This window comes from Dunckerocampus dactyliophorus, chromosome 4 (assembly GCF_027744805.1).
Source record: "Dunckerocampus dactyliophorus isolate RoL2022-P2 chromosome 4, RoL_Ddac_1.1, whole genome shotgun sequence".
NCBI lineage: Eukaryota > Metazoa > Chordata > Actinopteri > Syngnathiformes > Syngnathidae > Dunckerocampus > Dunckerocampus dactyliophorus.
In genome coordinates, this window is record NC_072822.1 from 16,973,596 (window position 1) to 17,000,611 (window position 27,016).

Sequence of the window (27,016 nt, forward strand, 5' to 3'; positions counted from 1 at the left end):
GTGATAGGGGGATAGGTTCCCAAAATAGCCCGCAATTAGTGAAATTCGCAAAGTAGCCAACATTTTTTTTTACAATTATTATATATGTTTTAAGGCTGTAAAACCCCTCGCCATACACTTTATACACTTGTCTCGGACAGGCAATAACGTTTTCTCATTTTTTTCTTTAAACACTCTTAAAAAAGTTTGAAACCTTTGTTTGAATTTTAATGATCAACCTTAATGATCAACACAAGAAATTATCCAGTCAGTCACGCATATTTCACTCATGTGACCGTGCCTTTTCATACTGGCGCTGTTCCGATGCAATTTAAACACTGAACTTTGTAGGCCTTTTTGAGTCAGTCCTGTATTTATGTAAAATTGAAACAAAACATGGCCAACATAAAAAGGCCATCAGAGTTCACATATCTGCATATCAGTGCTGTCTATCGTTAACATCACTTAACTCATCACAGGCAATTCAATATGCATGCGCTGCGTTAATGTCATCAATTTGCATACTGGTGATGTTTGTTGCCTGTTGCCTTGCTGATTGGTCCCGTCCTTAACTGTCTTTGCAGAGAGAGGCATTTTTTTCATTTTTGGAATAATTTCCTGTTTATTTTTTAATTCAGAGAATAGATGCTCTGATATTAATTTTGATGAATGCTTCTTTCATGTATTCTTCATCTGTGAGTGGCTTCCTCCTCCTTCTCATTGGGCGTCTCATTGAGATGGCAAAAAAGATACTGCTTTGGTCCCCTTAACATTTGATATTAACACGATGGGTACATACTGTATGTGTGCTCTTTTGAACATGGAAAAGATGCAAACCAGTTACCTAGGAGTCAAATAATATGTAGTATTTTTTGTAGATGATAGAGCAGAGGGTAACACGTGAACATTCAATCAAACGTGTTCAGTCTTCTGACTCATGTTTCACAATAAGCTGAGTCAAAGAAGAATAATCTGTATTTTTACTGTCTGTATTGAATTAAATGTCGTGTTCATTCGCCAGATGGGACTTTCTCCTTTTCTATCTGTTTTGAATTATTCCGGCAGTTCCGGATGTCTATGGCTTTCATGTCGGGGCTGCTTTCTGTTATAGCAGGGATACAGTGCTTAATGTCAAACGACAGAGCTCATGTCTTAAGAGTCAGAGGTTCACACTGAGGCTGTGACGTGCTTCATTCATCCACTGTCATTCAGTCAGTATCCGTATTCTTTGAAGAAAAAAATCAGTACTCTGTAGAGCATACAACCTGTCCTATGTGGTGTGGACATACTCATTGCACTTTGCTTATTTCATGGTCAGCAGTTGCACCTGTGCTGCACTCTTTGTTGACCTCTGACCTTCACTCTGCACTAAGAGCATTAGTCAGGGGGGCCTTTTACCTGATGTTTGACACATTAAATCATTTTCCTCATAGATGCACTTATGTATGTACACTACCCCCACTTTAATTGTGTTTTTCCCAATTGGAATAGCTTCATTTTATAAAAAAAAAAAAAAAAGCATTGACTAATCTGATTGGCCACTACTTTCCACAATTTGCATTGATGCATATTAGATATACAGTATATTACTGATGGCTTGGCTGAATACTTGGCTTTATATGTTGCACATGCATCAAAAATTGTATCAAAAATTGTGATTAAATATCACACCAGCATTGCAAAGACAAAACCAAAAGCATATATGTTGTTTCCAAATGAAGGGCCTTCCTGTCAGTATACTGTCCGGGTTGATGCATATTAACACATTCTCACAAAGAGCAGGTTATAAACACTGTTGCCAAACATAACAAAAACTGTGTCACTTACACTCGCCTAAAGCGACGTAACACATTGCTGGATTGGACATAAAAAAGATGATTTTCAACACTTCAATCTGAATAATACCTAAAATGAATGAGGTACCTGTAGTCTTCTCTTTATTGTTGCAGTTTGAAATAACATTTATGTGATAGTTATGGAAGGTGAGTGCAGGAACATGTTGATAACGGTGCCCGTAAACTGTAAATATTGTTTACAAGTTAACATTCACTGTCTTTTTTTCCAGCAAGGATATTTGCTGGAAGAAAGAGGTGAGTGTTGACCGGTTTGTTCGAGGCTGGATGATTTAATCTGGTCATTAACTGGTTTAGAAGGCGTGGAGTTGAAGGCAGTGTTTTTATTGATGTGGCAGGAAACAAGCAGGAGGGCGTTCACAGACCGTTCACAGTCAGCTCCCCCTTTAAAGGTGCACCCACGGCTCAACTATCTCGATGAAGGCACATTTAATGTTGCAAACACCCCATTAATCACCACGTGGTACGGCGGGAAATGTTGTGAAACCCGAAGGGCGTGTTAATTATGACAGCGTGGTGCTTGTGTCAGCCCCCTGCCATGAGACATCACAGTACTGTAAACCTACAAAAAACAGTCAACAAGCATTTTAGCATATAAAGCAAGTAGAGCACAGACTCTGTCAAGGTAAAACTGTGAAAGTGAAAAAAAAAATCAAATTGTTTGTTCGACCACACTGCAGAAGCAGTGTGTAGTCTTACAAGAATGAGGCCACACACAAATGCAAAAGACAGACAATTAGCTGTTAGTTTTGGTGCTACATAATATCTTGTAATTAAAGATGTGTTTATACACCTCAGGTTTGGCTCAGTTAAAACAAATTTGTACAATTGTGCAATTTGTCACAATTGCGCTATGATTCAGGCGTGTCTTCTTGCATATGCTTTTTCCTCTGCAATGTTTTGTAAAATTGCAAAGATGCCAGTCTGAACACTAAGTGAACCAGACCAAGCGTGTGCACTATACACTAGGTCCCCAACTAACGAACGCAATTGGTTCCAGATGACCGTTCGTAAGTCGATTTGTTCGTAAGTCCAGCAAAAGGTAATTTACCAATTATATACAGTAGGTACTACATGTACGTGTATACATATACAGTATATGCGTATGTATGTAAATATGAGTTTGGATGCAGTAGTAGTATTAAACGAGGATAATTAATGAAAAAAACAATAATAAAAGTGATATAATAATACGTAATGATAAATGTTATTTACCTTTGAAGAGGAGTGGTCGAGCATACGAGCATAGTCGTTGTGGTGGAGGAGGAGGAGTTATTGAAAAAAGGACAAATGGTCGTCGTCGTTAGACTCTTCTAAAAGAGGTAGTGTTCTGTGGGTGGTGTAGAATTAAGCAGGCCTATTAACTCTTCATAAACTTTAACCACATGCTCTGTCCGGGTTGCATTGTACAGCTACAATTTAGCTTTCCATTTCTCCTTTGAAATATAGACCAGTCACCTTGCGTTTGTATCTCCGAGTGTTTGCGAAACGAAAGTTGGATGTTCGTAAGTTGGGGACCTAGTGTACATGTTTTTTTTTTTTATTTTGGTCCAGATCAAAGTAGCAACCCAGATTAAAACACAATAAATAACACACTCACGCAGGCGGCTCATGTTTTCTCTCACTGACTACTGCAGCGGCCATTAAAATTGCATGCACATGCGCCATGGCCAATTATGCAAATTAGACGGTTACATCATCAAGCCCCACACCGCAACCCACTGCCGCAAGTAGATTGCAGTCCTGTGGGAAACACTGCTTGGTGGAGGTAATAAATTGATGCTAAATACAGCCCATCAAGGCGTCCCACCATCAACACTACCTAAGCATCACTTAAGTCACATCGCCTGTGAGTGGGACTTCACTCACACATTGTGGCGAGTGAAGAGCCCTGTTGACTCCGAACGTCCATTTCCCATGATGCCTTGCTACTTATCTGAGCCTCACTAGCAGTGTGTCTGTGCTGTGATAAGCCTCCTTTGTGCAGACCAGCGGGGTAAAAAAAGCCTAATGAACACAGCCTGCATCACCATGTGTTTGATAAAAAGGGGCTTCCTTTTGATGTATAAATGCATGCAAAATGATTCTCAAGATTACTATTCTGCTTATTATCTTGATGGTCTTTTTAGTTTTTAATTGGAACCATCTAGTCTAATGTCTGGCCCGGGTTCTTGTGTGACGGCAACAAGTGCACAGTCAACTGGCTCTGGTCCTTGTTGCGTGCAGCTTGGTGAAACCTGACTTCCTTCTTTTTCACTCAGACAAACGTCAGCAGCATAAAATGTATTTCAATTCATCCTCAGAGGAATAATCCTCAAATTCCCTTTCTCTTTCTTTGCAGAGTACTAAGCCACAACAAAATCCGAGTACTAAAAAATGGCTCCTTCTTTGGACTTAGCGCCCTGGAGAAACTGTGAGTAGCTCATCAATCTCGATCAGTAATCATCCTGTCATGTGCATTGTGTGTGTAGTGCACCATATGTGTTCGCTGTTATTTTGCTTTGGGGGCCTGTGGGGAGCAAATCACACAGGATGTGATGATGAGATCTGATCAGCACTCGTGTGCTTCCATCCAACGTGCATGTGTCCAACAGGGAGGATGATGCTCTGCTCTGATACTATATGCTTTAGTTATACAGACAGGTTATCATAGTTATACCTGCCACAAGTCTTTTTTTTATTACATCAACCCCACTCCACAAGAGGCTGGCAGCTTCACATTGATATATCATTTGTTTTATCATATCTCTTTCAATGGACTGTAAGGCAGGACCTTCCCACTAATTTCCAATGAATCAAAGCATAGTTAATTGTTAGACTATTACAATAGCGCTGCACTTAAATGTTTCAGATCATCAAACAAATGTAAATATTAGTCAATGACAACACAACTGGACACAAAATGCATTTTTTAAATTAAACTTTTTATTATTAAGGGAGAAAAAAAATCCAAACCAACAGGGCCCTGTGTGAAAAAGTGATTTCCCCCTAAGCCAAATAACTGGTTGGGCCACCCTTAGCAGCAACAACTACAATCAAGCGTTTGCAGGGAGTCTCTTACAGAGCTGTGGAGGAATTTTGGACCACTCATCTTTGCAGAGTTGTTGTAATTCAGCCACGTTGGAGGGTTTATAAATATGAAGCGCATTTTTAAGGTCATGCCACAGCATCTCAATAGGATTCAGGTCAGGACTTTGACTAGGCCTCTCCAAGGACTTCATTTTGTTATGTCATATAGCCATGAAAATGTTATAAAATGCACATTTCCACATTCTTAATTCTCATACAAGGGTAATAAGCGTAAGTTAACCATTTTAAATATTAAAATGTGAAAGTGGGACTAAAAATGAAATAATTTTTTTATTTCTACATCGCAGCTGTACTTCACATGTCTCACTTTTCAATATTATTAATTGTCAAACTAATGTGAAAAGAAGTGAACCACTGTAAAATGTAAAACTAACAAAATACTGCTTATTTTAGGTAACTTCGGCTCAATGTTCGGCTTGCTTTTATTTTGGTGGCAGGACATACTTGTAAGTATTACACCAAGGGACCGGAAGGTCGGTTGATTTTTGTTTTTTTTATTTAGACAAAAGTAAACATATACAACAAATATGGCATGCATTTCAAGTACTGTACATTTCCAGAATGAAATAGTGCCAGAACAGGCTGCTGCAAAACAGAAAGTAAAAGTAAAATAAGGAAATGAAAGTATATTATATCATTAACAAAATAAACGGTAAAAGAAAAGAAGTGGAAAATTAAATTATAAACTATGGGCCTTCTACAAGATTCAGATGGTCAATTGTATGAGTTCCACGACTTGTTTTGTCTGAGTTTGACAATACGGAAAACTACATTGCGAAGTGCACCTTGCTGTTTGTTTGAACCTACACATGTACAAAATATGACAGGTCGTTTGTGTGTATACTCAGACACTTGAAAAACATTGCTCCTTACTATAAAGTGTTAAATGAATAGCTTGCTGACAGTGTCAATCAAAACTCAGCATTATTATCTTTGCTGTTGATATAGCTCTTGTATGGTATCTCATTAGATTGTGCTGGTGTTTCCCATGTTTACCAGCAACATCCCGTCATGTCTGTCTCTCTGCAGTTAGCTCTTCATCTATTTTATTTCCCCACAAGACTGAAATTACAGAGGTGCCACTACCGCTTTATAGCTGACAACACATGCTCCCGCAGTCAGGATACTGTAGTTTTGCAGACATGCTTTGTTTGTGTATTAGTTCCACATGGCACTCACCTCTGCCACCCATGAAGCTTGCAGACTTCTCGAAAAATGTTAAAAGAATGGGAAACATTTAATTTGCTGTAATTATCTTGTTAGTACCTACTTATTGTTTAGGTGGAAAACTTGTGCCATGTTGTTTACAAAGACACTGCTGATGAAGTTGTTGACAGGAAATCACCTCTAACGCAAATGTGAATATAGCATTTTTGTAAAAATGAACTGGAGTTGATTGTTTTTGTACGTGCGGACAAGGCTCCCTGTAAGGCTGAAGGGTCGAGGGGTCGAGAAACCTGAGCTCAGCCACTAGTTGGCCCTTGTATGGCAGCGGTGGTAAAACTAGCAGGAGGGAACAGGGTGGAGCTTTTCCTGGAGGCTGGAAGAAGCTGACTAACACACAAACTAGCACAGCCATATGAAGGTTTCACATAGGGCAAGGATGTCCAAACTGGGCTGCATTCAGAAAAACTGAAGGACGCAAGGAGCCGCCGTGTTACATTTTGTGCATTAAAGATGCTAAACACAATCCAATGGAAGTCAATCTAAACTATCTTAGCTTTGTGTTAGAAGTAATAAAGCAAATAGGTGTACAATCTTCTTTCGCCACTTCAAGGTTAGATTTTTGCGGCTCTATCACGTTTTTTAAAAATATATTAATGTTACTGTAATGTTCGTTGAGACACACACACACACACACACACCCACACACACACACACCACACTTGATCGCAGGAACGTATTACACTTTGAATTATCTCACAACAGGCACATAAATCCCTAACAAAAATCCCTAACACAAACACGGGTGCTGCGGCCATAACCCACACCAAACTAACATCGGGGGGACATATAACGCAAATCATGCAGGCCTCATTTAACTCCTCGGCTGGCTCTCTGACACACAGCCGTGGAGGTCCTCTCACTCACACTGACGTTCTCAGCCTTTAATTGAGCTGCACTGCTCACTATTACATTCAAGCGCATGGGAAAATTGCTGTCTGATGTGAAAAATGCCAAATTCAAATTCACCGTTGCAGTGATTTTTTGGGGGGGAGGAATTGAGCAGGGCTGCATTTTCCTCCCTGTGAGCGGCCATGTTTGTTTTGCCAAATGAACCTGCCATCCCTGTCGTCTCATTGCTTCCAGTGTGTCATCTCCATGTGCTTGTCATTTGGAGCAGTAGTGAACAGTTAGTCATATTATGTGGTCAGCACTATAATCAAAGGCCAAGCCCACTAGGGCTGAGTAAACACACATCAGGGAATTACACAGCATCTCTTTCCCTACTAGAAGAAGATAAACAGTCTGCTCAGTGACCGCGCACACGCGCATCTCTCTTCAGTGTGTACTCTGAGCATGCTTCCTAGTATGGGCACCCTCACTTCTTGTCAAGGCGTTTGAAAGACAACACTCACATCGGACATCTATTCATTCTGACTGCAATCTGATCTGCTGCCGCTGCTGAATAAATGAATAGCCATCCTCCAGGCCTGGCCCAGTCTTCTACACAGAAATCGACACAGTTAGCCCTTTCATTGGGACAAACCTCCTCAAAGCCACGATTGCCTTCATAACTTGCCAAACCACCCAAGTGCAGAGGAGCAATTTAGTCTTGTTTGTTTTTGCCTTCTAACTGTGTTTTTCTAGTTCTTTTAAATAGCCACGCCGTCCAACAGCTACATTTGGATCTCAGAATACCTCATTTCTTTCCGACACCAATTGAATCATACCTGGCTTCTATGGCAGGGTGTGCTATGTATATGTAGTATGCTGACTCTCTCTTCCTCTCTCGCTCTCTCTCACACACACACACACACACACACATCCATCCACATAATGTAGAAACATTCATATTGTTTGTTCATCTGTCAGTGAGCAGACAACGTGCTGGCTCATGGATAATGACATAAAAAGCATTCTTTTGGGAGGGGGAATATTCCATTGTGAAAAGGCATTAATACCAATTTATGAGTGCAGTTTATGTGAATTTGCATCAATGGGATTTTCAGCAACATACTTTATGTGCCTCCTTTCCACCTGGAGGTTGGTTATGTACTTCTCCTGCTATTTAAGCGACAAACAAGTGATCAAAACATGACTGATCGCCTTGACTCTTGCCATAGGTAATGAATCCCATGTAGGCAACGGGAGTACACTTCGCGGTTTAAATATCATGGTTTCACTCTAATAGTTTTTCAGAAATATATTAATGAATAAATCATGCTGTGTTGTGGTTGAATATGGCCTATTATTAGTCAAAACATATGCATATTTAAGCAAATGTTAGGTCTTTTTTTGCCAAATTGAGCATTTTCAAGCATAAAAATGCTAAATAAAGTAAAATACAAATATAAGGCATTCAAAAGATGCATTATAAGACCTTGACGTTGTATTCTACACAAGTCACTAGGTGTCAGTAATCATCAGGCTGTCATTCCAGGTTTGAATGATCTCACAACAGGCACAATCCCAAATAAGAACACGGGCTACTGTTGCAACTGTAACCAACGCCAAGCTAAAACTCAACTCTGAACCCTCGACGTCACTTCCTGTCCGCCCCTCACTCACCTCCCCAGGGAAGACATTTATAGCAACACTCGCGAGCATGAGCCCTATTTATGTCTTAAATGGCTTATTTACTGTTATTATGTCTACTATATTGGGTAATACGAAAAGGTAAATGTGACTATAGGGGTGCTTTTTCATTTCTAGAGTGCTCTGAAAATGTTATAAATCATATGTGTCAGGGCGTAAACAGATTTTCTATGCTCTAACTATGAAAATATCCCATTTATAAATAAGCAATTCTACTTTGCGGAAATTCACGTAATGCGGTGGGGTCTGGAACCAATTAAGCGCAATAAACGAGGGATTACTTTACATTACTTTTACTTATGAGTCCTCCATTGCTGTCCATGAGTTACACAAGTTCCTCCACGCTTGTGAACACCGTCTAACTGATGGGAGCTCATGCGGGCTGTCCTACTAACGAGCCAAGACCTTTATGAGTTGTGGACAGATCCCAGCAGCCTGTCCTGTCCTGAATTGAGGCGAAGTAATGAGAATAATGAGCAAAAAAGGGCCGAGGCTGCCTGGCTCTTGTCCAACTGGGCCCCTAAAGCACCATGGGACACACAGGACAGACAGGCAAGGCACAAGGGGCCCTCATTACCAGGTCTGTTCACCCTTAAGGTGGGGAGAGAGGGCGTGAGGAGGGAGAGTAGAGGGCAGTCATGACGATGGATGATGGATGAGGCAGCAGCAGGACACTGCAGTGGACAGGTCTGAATGGCAGCAGTGACGCAGGGTTTTGGCAACTTCATATAGACTTCTAAACTCCAAAAGGGGAAAAATAATGTGTATGGGCAGGAACGTATCATGCAACATTAATCTTGCATGTTGAATTGACTTGGTCTGCATCAATGTTATATAAAGTAGACACTATCATATCACTATCAGAGCATTATCATATTATGTTTATTATTGATAAAAGTGAGCGTACTTTGTATCTTTTACTAAATGGGACACAGGCCACACTAGAGCGTTTTGTGGTTAGGAAGTGGTCCAACTTAAACAGGCTTACTGACGTAAAGGAGGGGTAGCCATGATGGCTAAAGATGGTATGGTGGCCGGAGAGAGAGCGAAAGGGAGGGCGAGAAGGAAGGCATAACCTTTGCAATTTGTCTTATATAAACCTGAGGTTTTTTTTCCTTACAGAAAGATTTCCACGGATGCAAATGATGTTGGTGATGAGTTAAAATAAAGGAAAGGTGGGCAGCATATGAAAAAACGCCGCAAACAGCCCCCTTATTTAGACAAGTTAAACTGAATCACTTCTCTTAAAGGCCAGCGGATGCCCCGCATCGAAAAACAAGCATTAATGTTAATACACCATCTTGGTTATCATGCAGAGGTGGAGCGGGTGAGGAAAGGGTTAACCGTGCCGGAGAGAGGAAACAGAAAGGGGGGTGCTGCTGGACTTGATAGACTCCAGATGTGTCTTTCAGATAAACTGGAGGACTGCGGTGTTTGTGTTGCAAGCCTAGCTCCGTCATGGCTCTGGGGCTCTATTGAAACACATAGCAGATCACCTCATAAGCCTATTACCAAATTGTACGCTTTATATATCACTAACAATACTTCACACTTATTGGCCAAGTGGTTTAAATGCAATTCTCATCCAGAGAAACTTAAGCTCTCTGGACTTACAGATCCCAAATTACAGTTCATTTATTATTATTGAAACACTCCTCCAGTTCACAGTTTTGAATTTACCATCTATTATTCCCATAGAAAAGTATATAAATGCAGTGGAACCTTGGGTGGCGTCATTATTCCGTTCCAGAAGGTCTGGCTCTAAACGGATGCTAAACAAATCAAATTTTCCCATGAGAAATAATGTAAATCCATTTAATACGTTACAGAAATCCAAAAAACACAAAACATGTTTTTAGATTTTACTGTCATAGTTTTACATGGAGAAAACAATTCTAAATGCATATAAATACACGATGAATGAAAGGGTTAAACAAACATTTTAGGTTACTTTTATTTATTTTTATTTATTTTATTTTATTTATTGTTTTTTTCCCAAAGACACGATGTGGCAGCAAGATCAACACGGACACCACCTTCCTGTTTATTTCTTGTATTTAATAGTGTTTCTCACCTTAATAAAACAAAATGGAGCCAAAGAAAGTTGCAAGTGCCAGCCATTGATAATGAATGTGAGAAACACTATTGAATTAAAAGGAATATAGAATAAAAAATAGAAATAGAATTTAAAAAACACGAAGGTGGTGCCCGTGTTGATCTCGCTGCCACATCGCTATTCGTGGATAGTCTTAGAGATTAACCACTGCGAATAGCGAGGATCTGGGTGACGTTTTTGCAAAAAGGACTGTAACACCAGATGCGGAGACTATTCTTAAATACTTCGTTCTGGTTAACAAACGGTGGTTGCGTGAAAAAGAGTAACAGAAAACTGTCACCACAAGCAAAATTGTGGCCAAGCGGGAAAGCTAGGGAGGCAACTGGGCTCACCTGAGGAGACACTTGAGCAAGGATAAGTCCAACAAGTAATATAATGTAACTAGTCCAAACAAAATGGTGCCAGCAGGTAAGCCAACATCCGCGTGGTTGAGCAAAGAGGAATAAACCAGCGTCTCCCGCCTGCTGTCTATCAGCGTTAGTAAGACATGTCCAATCCAGCTCAGGTGCGCCCAGCTGCCCTGCCTCTAGCCGGTGAAAGGGCTCCTGGAAAGAAAAATGAAACACAGAAGAGACGGCAGAGGCAAACAAGGAGAATAAATAAAGAGGAACAATGCAGGACATGACAGATCTGCTGTATAATAAGAAACAAAACTACAAAAAAAAATCAAATGTACTCACCATTTAATGATGCTGGTCGGAAATGTTGCCAAAAAAGCTGTCATACAAGAGTAAAAAGATAAGAGATGACATTAGAAGCTAAACGCTGAACAATACAATTTAGAAACAATACATTATTCATTGTTAACTATGATGACACATGACGGACATGCAAAGGGAGGATTATGTGTGCTTCTCCACATTAAGACTAAATGCACGCTGAGTATGCGATTTACATTCCCTTCTTCTTGTTTTATTATGACTGGGATAATAAATTTCAAAATGAAAAATAATACTAAATAAACAATAGGATTTTTTTTAAGCTGTGGTGGTGGGCTGCATGGGAGGGCGGACTGGTGCCTCTGTGTCGGGCCGCTTTTTTTTTACTGTGACAAATAACAATTTTATCACTTATTTATTTATGAAGTTATTTTTTACCTTTTTTAACAGCAAAACTAATTGAATGGCAAAGTTGCTGAGAACACTTAAAGTGAGAGTGTAAAATGTCGAGCCTCCTTTTGTTACCTGACATATTTAGTCTAATAGAACTATGTGACTAGTACAAAAGTTGTACCATTTGACCTAAATTTTATTTGATGCCTGTTTTAAAGTAAACCAAATACATGGGAAATGAATTGTTCAATAATATAGTTTTTAGTTTAAAATAACATCCATCCATCTTATCCTCATTATGGTCGTGGGCATGCTGGAGCCTATCCCAACTGACTTCGGGCGAGAGGCAGGGTACACACTGGACTGGTCGACAGCCAATCGCAGGGCACATACTGTATAGACAAACAAACAAACATTCACTCTCACATTCATACCTATGTCGCCAATTAACCTAACATGCACTTTTTGGAATGTGGGAGGAAACCGGGAAACCCGAAGAAAACCCACGCACACTCGGGATAATCATCTTTCTCAATCTTTCAATCGATCTCCTGTCTGTGTGGCCAACATGCTAACCCCTCGGCCACAGTGCGGCCTTCAAAATAACAGTATTAGCAAAATAAAATAACAATATACATATTTTTGTTATAGAAATCTGTCCTGTATAAACAGTATCAATTCAGTCCAGGGTTATGATAGTGTTGATGTATCCAACTTGCAGCACTATTAAACTACTTTGACAAAAAGAAAGGAGAGGTGAGCTTTGTGTTTTATCTGACTGCCAACATTTCAATTGCACATCTCCACTCAGTGTGCTCATTTGTCATTAAATACAGGCGTCATGTTTGAATAGAATACTATTCTTTAGGGAACTATTCAACATCAGCTTGTGAGCCACTGCTAGCATACGAGCGACCTGTTGGTGACCTTTGTGATAGCATTGCTATCTTAAAGCTGGACACACAACATGTTTATGTTGAACAAGAGAGCAAGATTGTTAAGTGACATTTTAAAAAAGTAAGTTAGCATGTATCCCAAGAAACCAAAATGGCTAAACAAAGATGCCAGAAAGTCGAATAAGATTGAAATGTGAGTGATACACACACTGGCATTGACAGGCTTAGCCTGTGACAAGCTGTCGCCAATTGGCTACATTTGACGGACTACTTTTTATTCTCACAATAATGAGGAACAAAGTGAACGTCAACACAAGATGGGTCGCCTACTTTTGTCTGGTCACAAATAGGCAAGTGCCAACAGGGCAAACGGGCCATTCCGGTGCATGTTTATCAAAATAAAGCACAGTGAAAAATTTTTGTGATATTTTCTTTTATATATATTAATATGTGTGTAAAGCTATATATGTATCTATATAGCATATATATCCATTCATACAATTTATTACTTAACATTGTTTTCAAGTTTTTTAAAAAAAACATTTTTTAGGTGTGACGGCTTTTATTTTGTCGCGGCGGTGCGCCACAATCAATTACATGTATCGGAAACCCTGCATCACTTCTGTGCTGCCATCACAAAACCTCCCAAAAAAGCGTGACACACAAAATGTGCAGAAGTGCTGCAAGATGTTTGTATTTATGATGGGGGCTCAACAGCTAAGGTTTTGTGCTCCATCCAGAGAGCATTCTGGCCCAAATGTTATGATTTTAGGGCATTATACTTTCTAGGTTCCAATGTCAAGTCACCTTAAAGCCGAACACACTGTCTTCCTATTCATCAATCATTTCATTTTAAAGCCATTGTTCCCTTTCAGAAATATTTGCCAGTACAATAAATGTTTTATCACCAACATAACATCATTAATGGCAGACACCGTGCCTGCTTGTTGAGCCCATGAATCCAACACAAGTGCCAAAGCGGTAATCGTCTGCTTCTCTCGCTTCTTCCCAAAGCCAAAAATGAAGTCAATAATAGTCCGTGAGTTCCAGTGTTTTACTTGGCAGAATAGCATCGCGCTCCTATTGCTGTAGACTGTAAAAACATATAATCAACTCAGGCAATGTTGCACAAAATAAAAGTGTATATTGTTACTCATGTACAGCCCTTCAAAGTTAGTGTAGTTAAATCTTATGTTTATGTTGTCTTAAGTCAGGGGCCGACTCAATTTTGGCTCCAATTATTTTAAGCATACTACTTTTATGGAATAAGTACGGTAAGTCGTTTTGCAGAGGAGGTTGTCCATTTATGAGCAACAAGTTGCACAACACCCCTACATTTGTTTCACTGCTTTACTGTTTACCAAGCAATCAGTCTTCACATGAACACAGACAAAGGTTGATGAGGTATCCAATCTTAGGGGAACAGCGCAAATAAAGAAAATAATCAGGGCAATGGGCAGCAAAGCAGGAAATTAGTAGAAAAACAAGAGCTGTGCAGATGCTGGTTTCCTGTTTTGGGGGAAAGGCAGGCGTGTGTTTGGGGGCCTGCGGCACAGAGACCCCATTGTGAGTAAGTGTGTTAAGGAGTATGGAGGTGGGGTCAGAACTATACACAGGGACAATTTTTCTGTGTTCAACCCCTCAAACCACCTGCCCCTCCCTGAAGGGGAAAGCTAGCTTGTGAAAAAAAGGAGAAAAAGGAAACTGTAAAAATAAACGAGCGAGGGCCTCTGCTAAGATGGCAACCAGACAGGAAATGACACGCGAAACAAAAATGGTCTCTCTGACCTTTGTCAGGAACCAAGGTACCAGTAAACTCTGTTTGCTTTAGTATTTTTGAAACATACTTTTAACCCACAGATTGATTTACAACAGGAGATAAATAGAATTACAGTTAAGACATTTGCCTCGGGAATGCAATGGCTTTCCATAAGAAAATTACAGGAACAGGAAATTCCTGATTCCAGTCTAGCGATAATGACCAGCCGTTCCCCGGCCTCAGTCATTTTCCCAACTCCCTCTGGGGCCGGGGCCTAAACAATGTCAGTGTAGCACTCCAAGCCCCTGCCGCCGTGCTCCTTATAATGGAACACTTCACGTCTGGGCCGCTCTACACGTCATGTCTTCATTATTAGCCATTATCCAGCCTGTCTGAGCCCAGGTGCTCATCACACATAGCTGCAGACAAATGACTCTTCACAACAGCAGTGACCTAACCCAATCATCACAAGGACATTTTTGAGGTGGTGTTAGGCCTATAGAACATCAGATAAGAGCCCCATATTGGACTTGAAGAGCGCAGTCAAGAGAATGGAGCAACAAATAGCTGCAAGCTCTCTTTCACTTTCTTGCTCAACATGCATGAAGCTTTGAAGTGTATGTCGTCTGATGTTATCCTTACTTGGTGACAGCTGTTGTCTTCAAGAGTCAAGGCCACTGAGCTGTGAAGTTCTTGTCAAGAAGGGCACACTCTGCTCCAAAGGACACACGAATAAGTCATCACCTATGTATCAACTGGCTACAGTTTTCAGGCTGGTTGGAGAGAAGCTTTGGAACAAAGTAGGAAGAGGAGTGAGGGGCATTTAAGTTGGATTAGTGAATCAGATGTTACTTCTTGTGGAGTACTTTGATGTTGTTCGGTTTATCATACAAGTTCTTTGATGATGACCTAACAGTCAAGATAGTGCATGATATGCTGATACAGTATGCTTACAAAACAAAGAACACATCCATCTATCCGTTTTCCGAACCACTCATCCTGTTAAGGGTCACAGGAGGAAAGAGTGGAGTATACCTTGGACTGATCCCCCACCATCTGCACAAAAGCCACATATGTGAACCTCTTCAAGATTCAAGATTCAAATTGTCATATGCATAGTAAAACAGGCAGTTATACTATGCAATGAAACACTCTACACTACCAGTTGCTTGAGCAGCACAATCAAATGGCATCCAATACAAGAGCTGTATCAATAACTAGTAAACAAAACAAAAGATAGTAAATGTCATTTCAGAATAATGTTGGAAATTGTTTATTACTTTGGTTGTAGCTGAACGCTATTGCATCCTACTGAGGGTCATTGGCATATCGCACACACTCTATATGGGGTACTTTGGTACCCCTTTGGTGGTGTAATGGTATACACGTTTGCCTTTCACACTGAGGGCATGGGTTCGCTTCTCAACCACGGTTGTGTCAGGAAGGGCATCCTATGTGAAAACTAAGCCACAACCATTCATGTGATTGACTTGCTCTGGCGACCTCTGAAAGGGGGAACAGTGAAAACATAAAAAAGCTAATATGCCATGATACCGACAAGTAGACAAGGAATGAAAGTGGTGATCTTTATTGAGCAGAGCGCAGGAAGAATAATACTATCTTTAGACATATGCATACCACTTCATATTTGATATACAATTTTTATTTGCATAATACCTTCTTATACTTCATATTACACATTACGTCCCTTTCCTCAATGTCACATCTGCTGTCACAGCAACAATCATTTTGAGATGTTTGCAGCATAGTGTATTGGTTACCTAGGTATTTGTTACACAGGTATTTGTCAGTGCCTATAGTGATTAAAATAGTACGGAGGTTGTGCATGCGTGGTGTGCGGTAGTATGGCTGGGACTGGTGAGGGAAAATGCCGCTTGTAACAGAGAATCTGCTACTGCAGTAGCATCCTTTATAGAAATGGCATAGATAAAAGTTACATCCTGTATAAGCTGCTGAGCTCCTGTACGGAAACCCCTCCTTGATGAAAATGGGCATTTTTTATGCTGCACATGTCCGAGCATGTCCTGTAGATAACTATCAGTCTCCTGACCTGTTTGGACCTAACTGCTCCCACCAGAGCAGTAAAAAAAATAACTTTGATCAAAAATGAAATACAGGCTAAAATTGATTGTGGTGGGGATAGATTGTCTATAGATTGTTTTCCACATGGACGTGGATGTGGAACGGGAAGAGGGTGAAGAAAGGTGCAGCACTTGTATGAAATTAGATCTTCAAAAGCAGAATAAATATTTATGGTCTGACCAAATCATGGGAAGCGCTTGTCCACAAAAATAACAACATGTCGATTTCATACAAAGCTTATCTGGTCATTTTGGGGGCATGTTACTCGCCTCAAGCCCAGGTGGCTGCTGGGATAAGATTTCCTATCAGAGTGCAGAAGTATCCTGCTGGGTCCTGCTGGTGGAGCCGGGTTCGGCCATGAGAATCCTTCCCTCTCCCTTTTTTGAAAAAACACTTTTATTAAGCTTTCCTGTGAAGGGTCTGCGTGAAGATGTGTCAACATTGCCCCTGCGTGTATTTTATCATTTGATATTTTCTCTCACCACAGGGATCTCAAGCACAACTTAATCAGCACCATCATGCCTGGAGCCTTCCAAGGCCTCTCTGAGCTCAGGAAACTGTAAGTGGATGTGATTCACTTTCCAATTCACAGCAGCAAACACATGAAGAAGAAAATTGTGGAGCACCGTATTTTTGTTTGTTTGTCCTTCTGTGTCTAAGCATGCCACCCTCGTTTATGAAAGATGAGGACCACATACCAATTTTTGATTCTTGGGCACGATTGTTAGTGGTTAGCATGTTGGCCACACAGTCAGGAGATCAGGAAGCTCTAGGTTTGAATCTCCGTTGGGCATCTCCGTGTAGAGTTTGCCTGCTCTCCCCGTGCGCACGTGGGTTTTCTCCCACATTCCAAAAACATGCATGTTAGGTTAATTGGCGGCTCTAAATTGTCCATAGGTATGAATGTGAGTGTGAATGGTTGTTTGTCTATATGTGCCCTGCATTTGGCTGGCGACCAGTTCAGGGTGTACCCCGCCTCTCGCCCGAAGTCAGCTAGGATAGGACCCAGCATACCCGTGACCTTAGTGAGGATAAGTGGCATAGAAGATGGATGGATGGGTAGAGAGAGCACTTAAAATGCAAAGAAAAAAGAAAAAGTCAAGATATATTAGTACATGTGTTTGTTGGTTATTCTTTTTAGGTGACTTCCTGGTTAATGGAGGAGGATGTAAGACATCGATTCTGGACTGGGAAGAATAATCTGTCCCTCTTGCATAAAAAAAAACAAAACATGGGGCAATATTTGCCAACCGTTTTGTCTATTAGTTGGCTACTTCCTGGTTCATTGGAGGATAACTTCAGATGTTGGCTACAGGGTTGTCTTGGTGCTGTTCTAGCTTTCTGTCTAAAGTACCAAGGTACAGAATCAGAGGATTAGTTTTGAATTTGGTTAAAAGTTACCTAGCAAACAGGAAGCAATTTGTAAAGCTAGGAGAATACACATCTGCGAGTTAAAAATCTCACATGTGGAGTATCCCAGGGGTGAATATTGGGACCAAAACTGTTAAATTTGGATATCAACGACATTTGTGACAAAGGACTTAAAGGACTCATTGTAACATTCATGCATGTTCAAATAAAATTAAACCAAACCAAACCAAGTACTTGTTTATATACCTGTAGGGTTCAGTTAGTTTTCTTTAATGTATGAGGTGTGTGGTTGTAGACCTGCTCCATGTAAGTTCCTTGAGATGGTGTCTGTCTGTTATGAACTGCCAGACTTGACAGGACCACACTCTATTCTTCTATCTGCAGCTTGACCACCACAATGGTAAGAAGTTGGATCAGGATGTGATAGCAGTAGTACTCAGGCCTGGTTGAGGCGTTGGTCAGAGCAGCGGTCATCTGTGCAGACCCGCGTGATCCGCCTTCCCTCCTCCCCCTACTTGTGTTTTCCCTGCAAGGTCTGGGGCTTCTCAAAACAAACAGGGGGAGATAAACACATGCTCTGGACAGCTCTCTGCTGGGCAGTGTCAGACGAGCACCAGAGCACATCTCTCTAGCTGTGGCTATACATCACACTCGGGCCAGGGGCCCTGCTTTTGGTGATAAACATTTACTGGTGTTCCATGGAGCCATGTAGTAGAGATAAAGAGTAGGGGTGATGATCATTAGAATGTAGCTCCCCATCCACTCTGGTACTACTAACCCATGGGAAGTAATATGCAGATCATAGAGGCAGAGTAAGAGTTCAATCGGTAGTTCATCTCCTGCCACAGAAACTCCAAGATGGAGCAATGATATCATCTGTTACTGAGACAAGTCTAAAGCATCAAAAGTAACCAATGAATGTCTTGGTCTTTTCACTCTTTCAGTGACCTATCCAATAACCGCATTGGCTGCTTGACTTCAAATATGTTCCAGGGGTTGACTAATCTCACTAAACTGTAAGAGACCATTTAAATTATGTACTTGCACTTTTTGTGTCCTGAGAAAATTACCAAAATAACGTGTTTCTGTCATTTCTGGCTGGTTAGGATCCTCTCCGGAAACATCATATCCACATTGGATCCAGACGTGTTTCAGGAGCTAACATCTCTTAAACTAGTGTGAGTGTTTTGTGCCAACTTCAAAATATACAACCCGAAAAGACTGATATAAATATAATGAGATTTTATCTCTCAGATTCTGAGATAAGCCATAACGCCAAATAATTGGTGTTGTATGGACGACATAATGACATCACTGTGTCATCATTACAAACATTATCATTTGGCATTTTGCAGAAAGAATCAGTGTGAAAATGTACAAATCAGAAAAAAAAATGTATTGCAAAAAAGATTGTGGATTTACATTGTGTCATCATTATTGTTATTATCATTTGGCTTTTTGCACACATAATCAGTGTGAACAAAGTAATAAACAGGATTTTTTTTAAATGTTATTTAATTTATAGTTGTTTTTGTTTTTTTAAAGTGAAATTATATATCAGCATTTTTTGCCAAATCCAACTTTTCACCTTTCTGTTTGGGAAGCCTTGTCTCTCACTAGTCACACATTAGATTCAAGATTCAAGAGTTTTTTTATGACAATGAGTTGTGCTTTTTCAATAGAAACTTCAACTCAGACTACCTGTCATGTGACTGTGGGCTGCGCTGGGTCCCGGGCTTCTTTCGCAGCAGCTCAGCCCGACTAGGGGATGAAACCCTGTGTGCTTACCCAAGAACCCTGAAGGGAAAACCCCTCCGTGGACTAAGAGAAAGCCAGTTGAACTGTGGTGAGTGAATTTGAATCAGTGAATCAGTGTGATGTGTGCCAATCACACATGTTTCTTGTCCATCATGTCAGATGGTCCTCTGGAGCTGCACACCCTGACACTGCTGCCTTCTCAGCGTCAGGTGGTCTTCAAAGGCGATCGGCTGCCGTTCCACTGCACTGCCGCCTTAGTGGACAAAGTCACCTCTCTATACTGGCGTCACAATGGTCAGCTAGTGACCTCTGACCCCAATATAGGTGTCCAGTTGGAGAGCAACGTACTGCACGACTGCACCTTTATTACCAGGTGATGAAGCTGCATCCAATGCACTCAGGCCTTGTTTAAAAGTTTTCAGTGACAATGTGTACTAACGACTGTAACGTGTTGTGTGTATGCTTTATATGCAGTGAGCTTATTCTGTTCAACGTACATGTGGAGGCCAGTGGAGAGTGGGAGTGTGTGGTTACTACTGGGAGGGGCAACACATCTCGCTCTGTTGAAATAGTGGTGCTGGAGAACAGCGCCTCCTTCTGCCCAGAGGATAAGGTTGTCAACAACCGGGGCGAGTTCAGGTCGGTTACAGTCACACGTATCAACACAGAATGTTTACATTTGCATCGTTCTCATTCTTGTGTGGTGAAAAACTGCAGATGGCCAAGAACTCTGGCAGGTATCACCTCCCATCAGTACTGCCTGCAGCTGCGTTACCCCTCCCTGTCTGTAGAGGGGGGCGTGGAACAGAAGAAAGCCTCTCGTCTATGTGACCGCTTTGGAAAGTGGCAGGAAGGCAACTACACTAACTGTCACTACACAAATGGCATCACCCGTGTCCTGCATACCTTCATCCTGGTCAGTAATGCTGTCTGGTTTGTGCTCAGCATTTCTTGCTTATTAAACACTATGAAGTCATAGTATTTCCTCTTTTATTTCTGTTGCAGAGGCCCATCAATACATCAAATGCTGTTACTTTGGCCCACCAAGTGCGTACATACACTCTGGAGGCCGCAGGCTTCACTGACTCAGTGGATGTACTCTATGTTGCACAAATGATGGAGAAGTTTATGGAATATGTCAGGCAGCTGCAAGAGGTTGGGTATAGTTCATTTTACAGATTGCAAATGAATGTACAGTACACTCACTGGTCTTTACACAATCTAATGAAATTCAATGCTCAATCAAAACTTCTGCCTTGAGGCTAATGCTGAGCTGTGACCGACATTGTCAAATTGAAATCTATAATGTTTGTGACTGGGTGCCATTGATAGTGTAGTCCAGGTTCAAATGATTGACTAGCAACCAGTGCAAAATGTTGCCCACCTTTTGCCCTTGGTGGGCTGGGATAGGCTACCGCGTCCCCATGACTCTGAACAGGATAAGCTATAGAAAGTGAATGGATGTTTATTATTGAAGTTGCAGCTTGCAGTGGGGTAGAACTGCACTGCATTGTCAGATGTAAGGATACAGTTTGAGTCCATTTCTGCTCTTAAAGCTATAATTATACTTTTAATATAATAGCTCCCCATAGAGCTATTAGTTTTGACTCCAGGGCCCAAAAAGTACAGGTGTCAAGGGTACAAAAGCACTATCAGCCCATTAACAAGCCAAAAATACTCAATACTGAAATAAAATAAGCATTGCTATTTTTGTAAAGGCAGAATTTTGGATGTAGCTGCTGAACCACATTAGAATGTGCAGGTTCACCTAATGAAGTGTGTGTGCCTTGCATACATAATAATCTCTATTTTGGCTCCAGTTGCCACAGGTGTTGGTAGAGATGGGCAGTAACCTGATGCAGGTGGATGAGCAGATCCTTGCTATCGCTCAGAGAGAGAAGAGAGCCTGCAGCTCCATTGTGGGCTCTTTGGAGTCTCTGGCCTGGCCTCAGCTGCACAGCCATGCTCAAGATTTCTCCATGGTATAGAAACGCTCATCTTAATTGTTTGTTTTTCTTTATCAATTCAAGCTTTGCTAGCGTATAATCAGGGTCTGAAAAGAGTTTATAGTTAAGTGTATTTGTACAGGTGTCAAAGAACATTGTGATGGAAGCACACTTAATTCGTCCAGCCCACTTCACTGGCCTAACCTGCACAGCTTATGAGCGCCGTGAGGTCTCAACAGCTACTGTGGAAATGGAAATACCTGAGTCCACTCATGAGCAACAGCTTCGTTTTCGCTGCAGCACCGGCTCCCATAACACATCTCTGACCAATTTTCCCCTCAGGGTGAGCTTTGAGCATGATTGTTTGTGTATTTATTCCAATACATGACGCTGTTATGATGAATGTAAACATTTAATACATTACATTGTTTTGTTTTCTCACTCTAGAATTCAGTAGCTGTGGCGTCTGTGACTCTGCCTGCTACTCTTTTTCCTTCCGATGCACCTGCAGACTGTAAGCTGCAGTTTTTGGCCTTCCGAACTGGAAGCTTTTTCCCTCTGACAGGCAATTCAAGCAACAGTGCGGGACATTCTAGAAGACGCAGTGTTAACACTCCTGTCATCTATGTAGGCCTTGGTGAGTTAGAGAGGACCACTTTTTATTCCTTTAATTCCATCACTTGTTGAATTATGTTTTTCTGCTATCACCGTCACCATCTGCCAGTCGATGTTCTTTCAAATTTTGAAACTCTGAGTCAATCTGCATACATGTGTATGTTTTTTCTACACAAAATAAGATTGATAAATCCACCAGTTTGCTACCTTATGAATAAATCCTTGTATTCTGTCCTTTAGCCTTTCTATGTAATGCAAAAACATTAAGACCATTTGCATCTTCTGATAATAATGACCACTTTTGACTGACCCTGAGGCATTAATTTAACAATATGTTACAGTAATTGTTATTTTATATTACTGTGGATGTAGTGTGCGATTATCTAGTTATCATCAGCAGAAGAATCTGCACCACGCGCAGAACGAGAATGCAGTGTGTGCCTGCAAAGCCACAATGAGGAAATATTGCTTATTACTTAACTTTTTGGACATCGTGAGGTCTCCCAAGCAGCTTTGGAACTGAAAACAAGCATCCTAAAAATTTCAGAGTGGAGACATACCCATCAATATTGGCCACTCTTTTGGTCCAAACCGCAGGACTGTCGCGACCATCATTAAGGATAAAGATTATTGAATGCTTATGAATGTTAGAGGGGGGTCATCGATTTTGCGTGCTGTCACAAGGAGATTTGAGAGAAGAGGAGGAGGTTATCCTTCCAGGCTAGGCTGGGACAATATTTAAGTCGGTACGACAACCACAGACAGCCACAAGTAAGGAGTTGTTGTGTTTTTATTGCTGTTTTATTTATTTAATTCTTGTATTTAATCTTATTATTACTGTATTTTATGTCCTTCATGTATCCTGTGAACAGTATGACTGACTTAAGAGTTAATTTAGGCATAATGTAGGTACAGTATAAGTTCTGATTCACGCTAAAACTGGACTTGCATCACAGGAATGGAACTTGTTTGTAATCTGTGGACCACCTGTACAGTACACTGTGGTCATAATGTTGTGGCTACTAAATGTACAAATATCCTAAGTGCTATTCAAATGCACAATTATCGACTCAGCCATTGGTTTCCCTTCTTTATGATACAGATGGCTGCAGAATGTGGAACCACTCTGAGCCTATCTGGGTGTCACTCCGCCACTTGTCCCCTGGAAGCGATGCTGTGGCAGCACAGTGGAGCCAGAAGACACTGGACAAACAAGGAGGCTGGAGCCAAGAGGGATGCCAGTTGGTCCACAGTGACAGCAGCACATCCACGATGCGTTGTTCTCTGCTTGGCAACTATGCTGTGTTGCATGTAGGAAGATACACTTGGAACCTTTGCAGCGAATGAAATCGTAATTGTACTTTTTTCATTTTTTGTAGGAGGTGCCAAATTTCCCCAACTCTACACCCATTTCTGTCAGGGTGCTCCACCCTGTGGTGTATGCCTGTACTGCACTGCTCCTTCTTTGCCTTTTCACCATCATCATTACACACATACTGCACCACAGGTACGTCATACAATGTTATATACATTACATATGGCTATATGTATGAGTGTATGTACATAAACATTGCTATTAGTTTTTTCTTTTTTCCTCAACAGTTCCATTCACATTTCAAGAAAAAGCTGGCACACATTACTGAATACCTGCTTTCACATCGCCATGACAACAGCCATCTATGCAGGAGGCATAAGCTTGACCAGCTATCCCATTGTTTGTCAAGCAGTAAGTGCCTTTCTGTGATTTTATCCTGTTATTAGTATAGTGTAGGCTTAACACGTGAGCAATGTGCAACAGGTGGGCATCGTCTTGCACTATTCCTCGCTGTCGACCTTGCTGTGGATCGGGGTCAGTGCCAGGGTCATCTACAAAGAAGCCATGTGGAGAATGCCGCGGCAACAAGAAGGGGAATCCCCTGTTCCACCTACACCGCGACCTATGCTCAGGTCAGAGCAAGAACAACTCACCTTCACCCTGCTTTTGTACCAAAAGATTGTTGTTAGCAGTCAATACGGTTTCGATTTTGGACAGATGCAGATGTCCCAGTGCTCTACCACCCAGATTGTGCACCATGAAATGAGCCATTGTGCCCAACAACCAAAGTCCCTCTGTTTTGATGAAACCTTGAAGGCTTTCTGTAAGACACAAAAAGCAATAAGCCAAGATGAAGCAGGGAAGAAGAATGTATGAGTCCAGCATAACAGGATAGAGAGGGGTCGCTGTAAATCTGAATGGAGTTTCGGGGGGGAGCTCTGTGCTCCCGAATAATCCCTTCTGTTTCTCCTTCCCCTGGCCTCATGTTGCCCCTATGATCCCAAAGCAAAGATCATGAACAGTGCTGCTTCTCCAGCCCGCCTTTGTTGCCCACTCAGCTGTATGGCACCATTCCGCAATAAATTCTAGCCTATGCTGACCTCTGCCCACTCAGAAAATAAAGGCTCACACAGCTCTATTCATATTCCAGCTATGGAGAGATATGACACAGGCTTGCATGCATAAGAAATGTCACAGGCAAGGTCAAACAGATGTGTTTTTACTCTCATTCAAGGTTCTATTTGATAGCTGGTGGAGTTCCTCTTATTATTTGTGGGATCACGGCAGCTGTCAATGTCAGCAACTACGGAGACAACAGCCCTTAGTGAGTCCTTGTCTTTTTCGTCCTTGAGCCACTCGACCCCCTGACCTAATGTTGTTATGTTTAGTGGCAAAGTGAATTATTCTGTGTGATTTCCTGAATGATGTTCTTGTTCTGCTTCTACCCATGATGAATCTTTCACTGCCTCTTGCAGCTGCTGGCTGGTGTGGCGCCCCAGCCTGGGGGCTTTCTTTGTCCCTGCTGGCCTAGTGGTGTTGGTGACCTGGATCTACTTCCTGTGCACTGTGTTCTGCCTAAGGCGCCGTGCAACCAAAGAATGCACAGGAACCACTCTGTCGTCTCCTGTGACTGAGAGCCAGCCCGCACTGGCCGGAAGCATCAGCCTCCTGTCTACGGACTCGGTCGTGGGTCCTGTAAACCCTAACATGGCTCTAGAGGACCAGTATTCACTGAAGACACAGTACCTAGTACTGGTGGCCACCCACTTCCTGTTTGTGGCCCTGTGGTGTTGCGGGGCCATGGCAGTGTGGCTGACCGGGCACACTAGCTTGTTGTTTAGTTCTCTCTATGGAATGGTCGCCATAGCCCTTGGGGTGTTCCTAGTGGTGCACCACTGCTTCCGACGTCTGGATGTGCAGGCCTCGTGGCTGCCCTGCTGCCCGGGTCATGGCCACTCCCATCCTGTGTCTCCCTATACCCATACATGCACCACAGGGAGTGGAGTGCAAACCTCTGAGCAGGGTTCCCAATTGTTCATCAACTGCCACGCACCTGGTGACTCACATAACTCTTCATCTGCTCGGTCGTCATCCACACCAAGTGGCATCAGCAGTGTCGGACCCTGCAAGCTCACCAACCTGCTGCAGGTGGTGCAAGACACGCCGAGCAACACTTCAAGGGCTCCTGCTTCTGCTGCTGGTAACAACACCGGTACCAGTACTGACAATGTCACCAAGCCAACAAACAATATTCCTTCCAGCATTAACTCAGCAGTACATCCTCAGCGAAGGAAAGTGAACAGCAGGACTAAGCAAGGCAGTAGCCAGTATCACCATCGAGGTGAGGGCAGAGGTCACTATCGTCTCAAAGCGCTAAGGACAGCGGGAGGCGGGGGCAGCCTTGGAGCTTTAGGTCCCACAAACTTGGAGCACCTCAGCTCATCCCATGCGGTTCATAAACAAGCCACCAGTGAGAACGGGAGCATCCATCACAGCCTCTCAGAGAACCATGCAGGCCTGCTGACTAATGGAAAGCGGGTGGGTGAGTCAGTGGCCACCAGCCCTTCAGAGGGCAGCGATGGGGGAAGTAGTGGCAGCCGCAAACCCTACCCTCTTCTTCCTTCTTTGGCCAGCAGGGTAGTCATGAATGGAGCTCAGAGACGATGCATCAGCAGAGACAATCTCAAAGTTGCAGCTGCTGCAGAGAGGGATGCTAAGCGCTGTTCTTACCCTTTGAACAGTGGCACCACAACTGTGCCAGGGGCTGCAGCCTCTAACGGCACCCTGAAAAATTCGATTCTAGAGCTAGACCAGGACATAAGCGGCACAGATCAGTCCCAAAGTTCTGTCGGAGTGAAGAGCAGTTTATGGAAGAGCGAAACCACAGTGTAATCCACTTGTACATCGACTTCAGTTGTGACTGAGCTATTTCACAGTCTTTTAAATGAGATTATATATTAAATTTCACCTGATTATTATAATTTATAAAAAGAAATGTAAGAATCCAGAAAGCCACACTGGTACTTCTGTTTCAGTGGCAAAGAATTTGATGTGAAATTGTGAAAATTCAGTCCTATAGGTTGTAAAAAAAAAAAAGATACATGTTTATTTTATTCAGCTGACAATGTTTCAAGATTATGCAAATATTGGGTTATGATTTAAGACGTTTATTGAGAGATTTATTGAGTTTTGATTTTTCTATGCATTTCAGAAGACTGTTCTTTGCCATAGTACAGCTTTATGCAATTACTTTCACAGAAATGTTTGCTTTATTTTTTTTCTGCATGTGCATTTTGTATGTGTGTGTATGTGCGTGAGACTTTTGGCTGTACATAATAATGTGTCAATTAAAACAAAGCTATGTGAGACTTTTGAATATACGATATAAATGGTTAATTGTTCAT

General features: G+C 41.8%; 1 protein-coding gene across 1 annotated transcript in view; it reads left to right on the forward strand.

The window, feature by feature from the left end:
• adgra2 (adhesion G protein-coupled receptor A2) overlaps positions 1-27,016 on the forward strand; it is a 48,313-nt gene extending 21,297 nt beyond the window's left edge. Inside the window, exons 2-19 of the mRNA XM_054772468.1 lie at positions 4,174-4,245; positions 17,095-17,166; positions 18,923-18,994; positions 19,085-19,156; positions 19,661-19,824; positions 19,896-20,109; positions 20,211-20,375; positions 20,454-20,652; positions 20,742-20,891; positions 21,557-21,718; positions 21,825-22,025; positions 22,130-22,319; positions 23,400-23,608; positions 23,677-23,804; positions 23,900-24,023; positions 24,096-24,244; positions 24,847-24,936; positions 25,088-27,016. Coding sequence (XP_054628443.1) covers positions 4,174-4,245; positions 17,095-17,166; positions 18,923-18,994; positions 19,085-19,156; positions 19,661-19,824; positions 19,896-20,109; positions 20,211-20,375; positions 20,454-20,652; positions 20,742-20,891; positions 21,557-21,718; positions 21,825-22,025; positions 22,130-22,319; positions 23,400-23,608; positions 23,677-23,804; positions 23,900-24,023; positions 24,096-24,244; positions 24,847-24,936; positions 25,088-26,504 — 3,850 coding nt within the window. The 3' untranslated portion in view covers positions 26,505-27,016. The remainder of the gene's footprint in view (positions 1-4,173; positions 4,246-17,094; positions 17,167-18,922; positions 18,995-19,084; positions 19,157-19,660; positions 19,825-19,895; positions 20,110-20,210; positions 20,376-20,453; positions 20,653-20,741; positions 20,892-21,556; positions 21,719-21,824; positions 22,026-22,129; positions 22,320-23,399; positions 23,609-23,676; positions 23,805-23,899; positions 24,024-24,095; positions 24,245-24,846; positions 24,937-25,087) is intronic.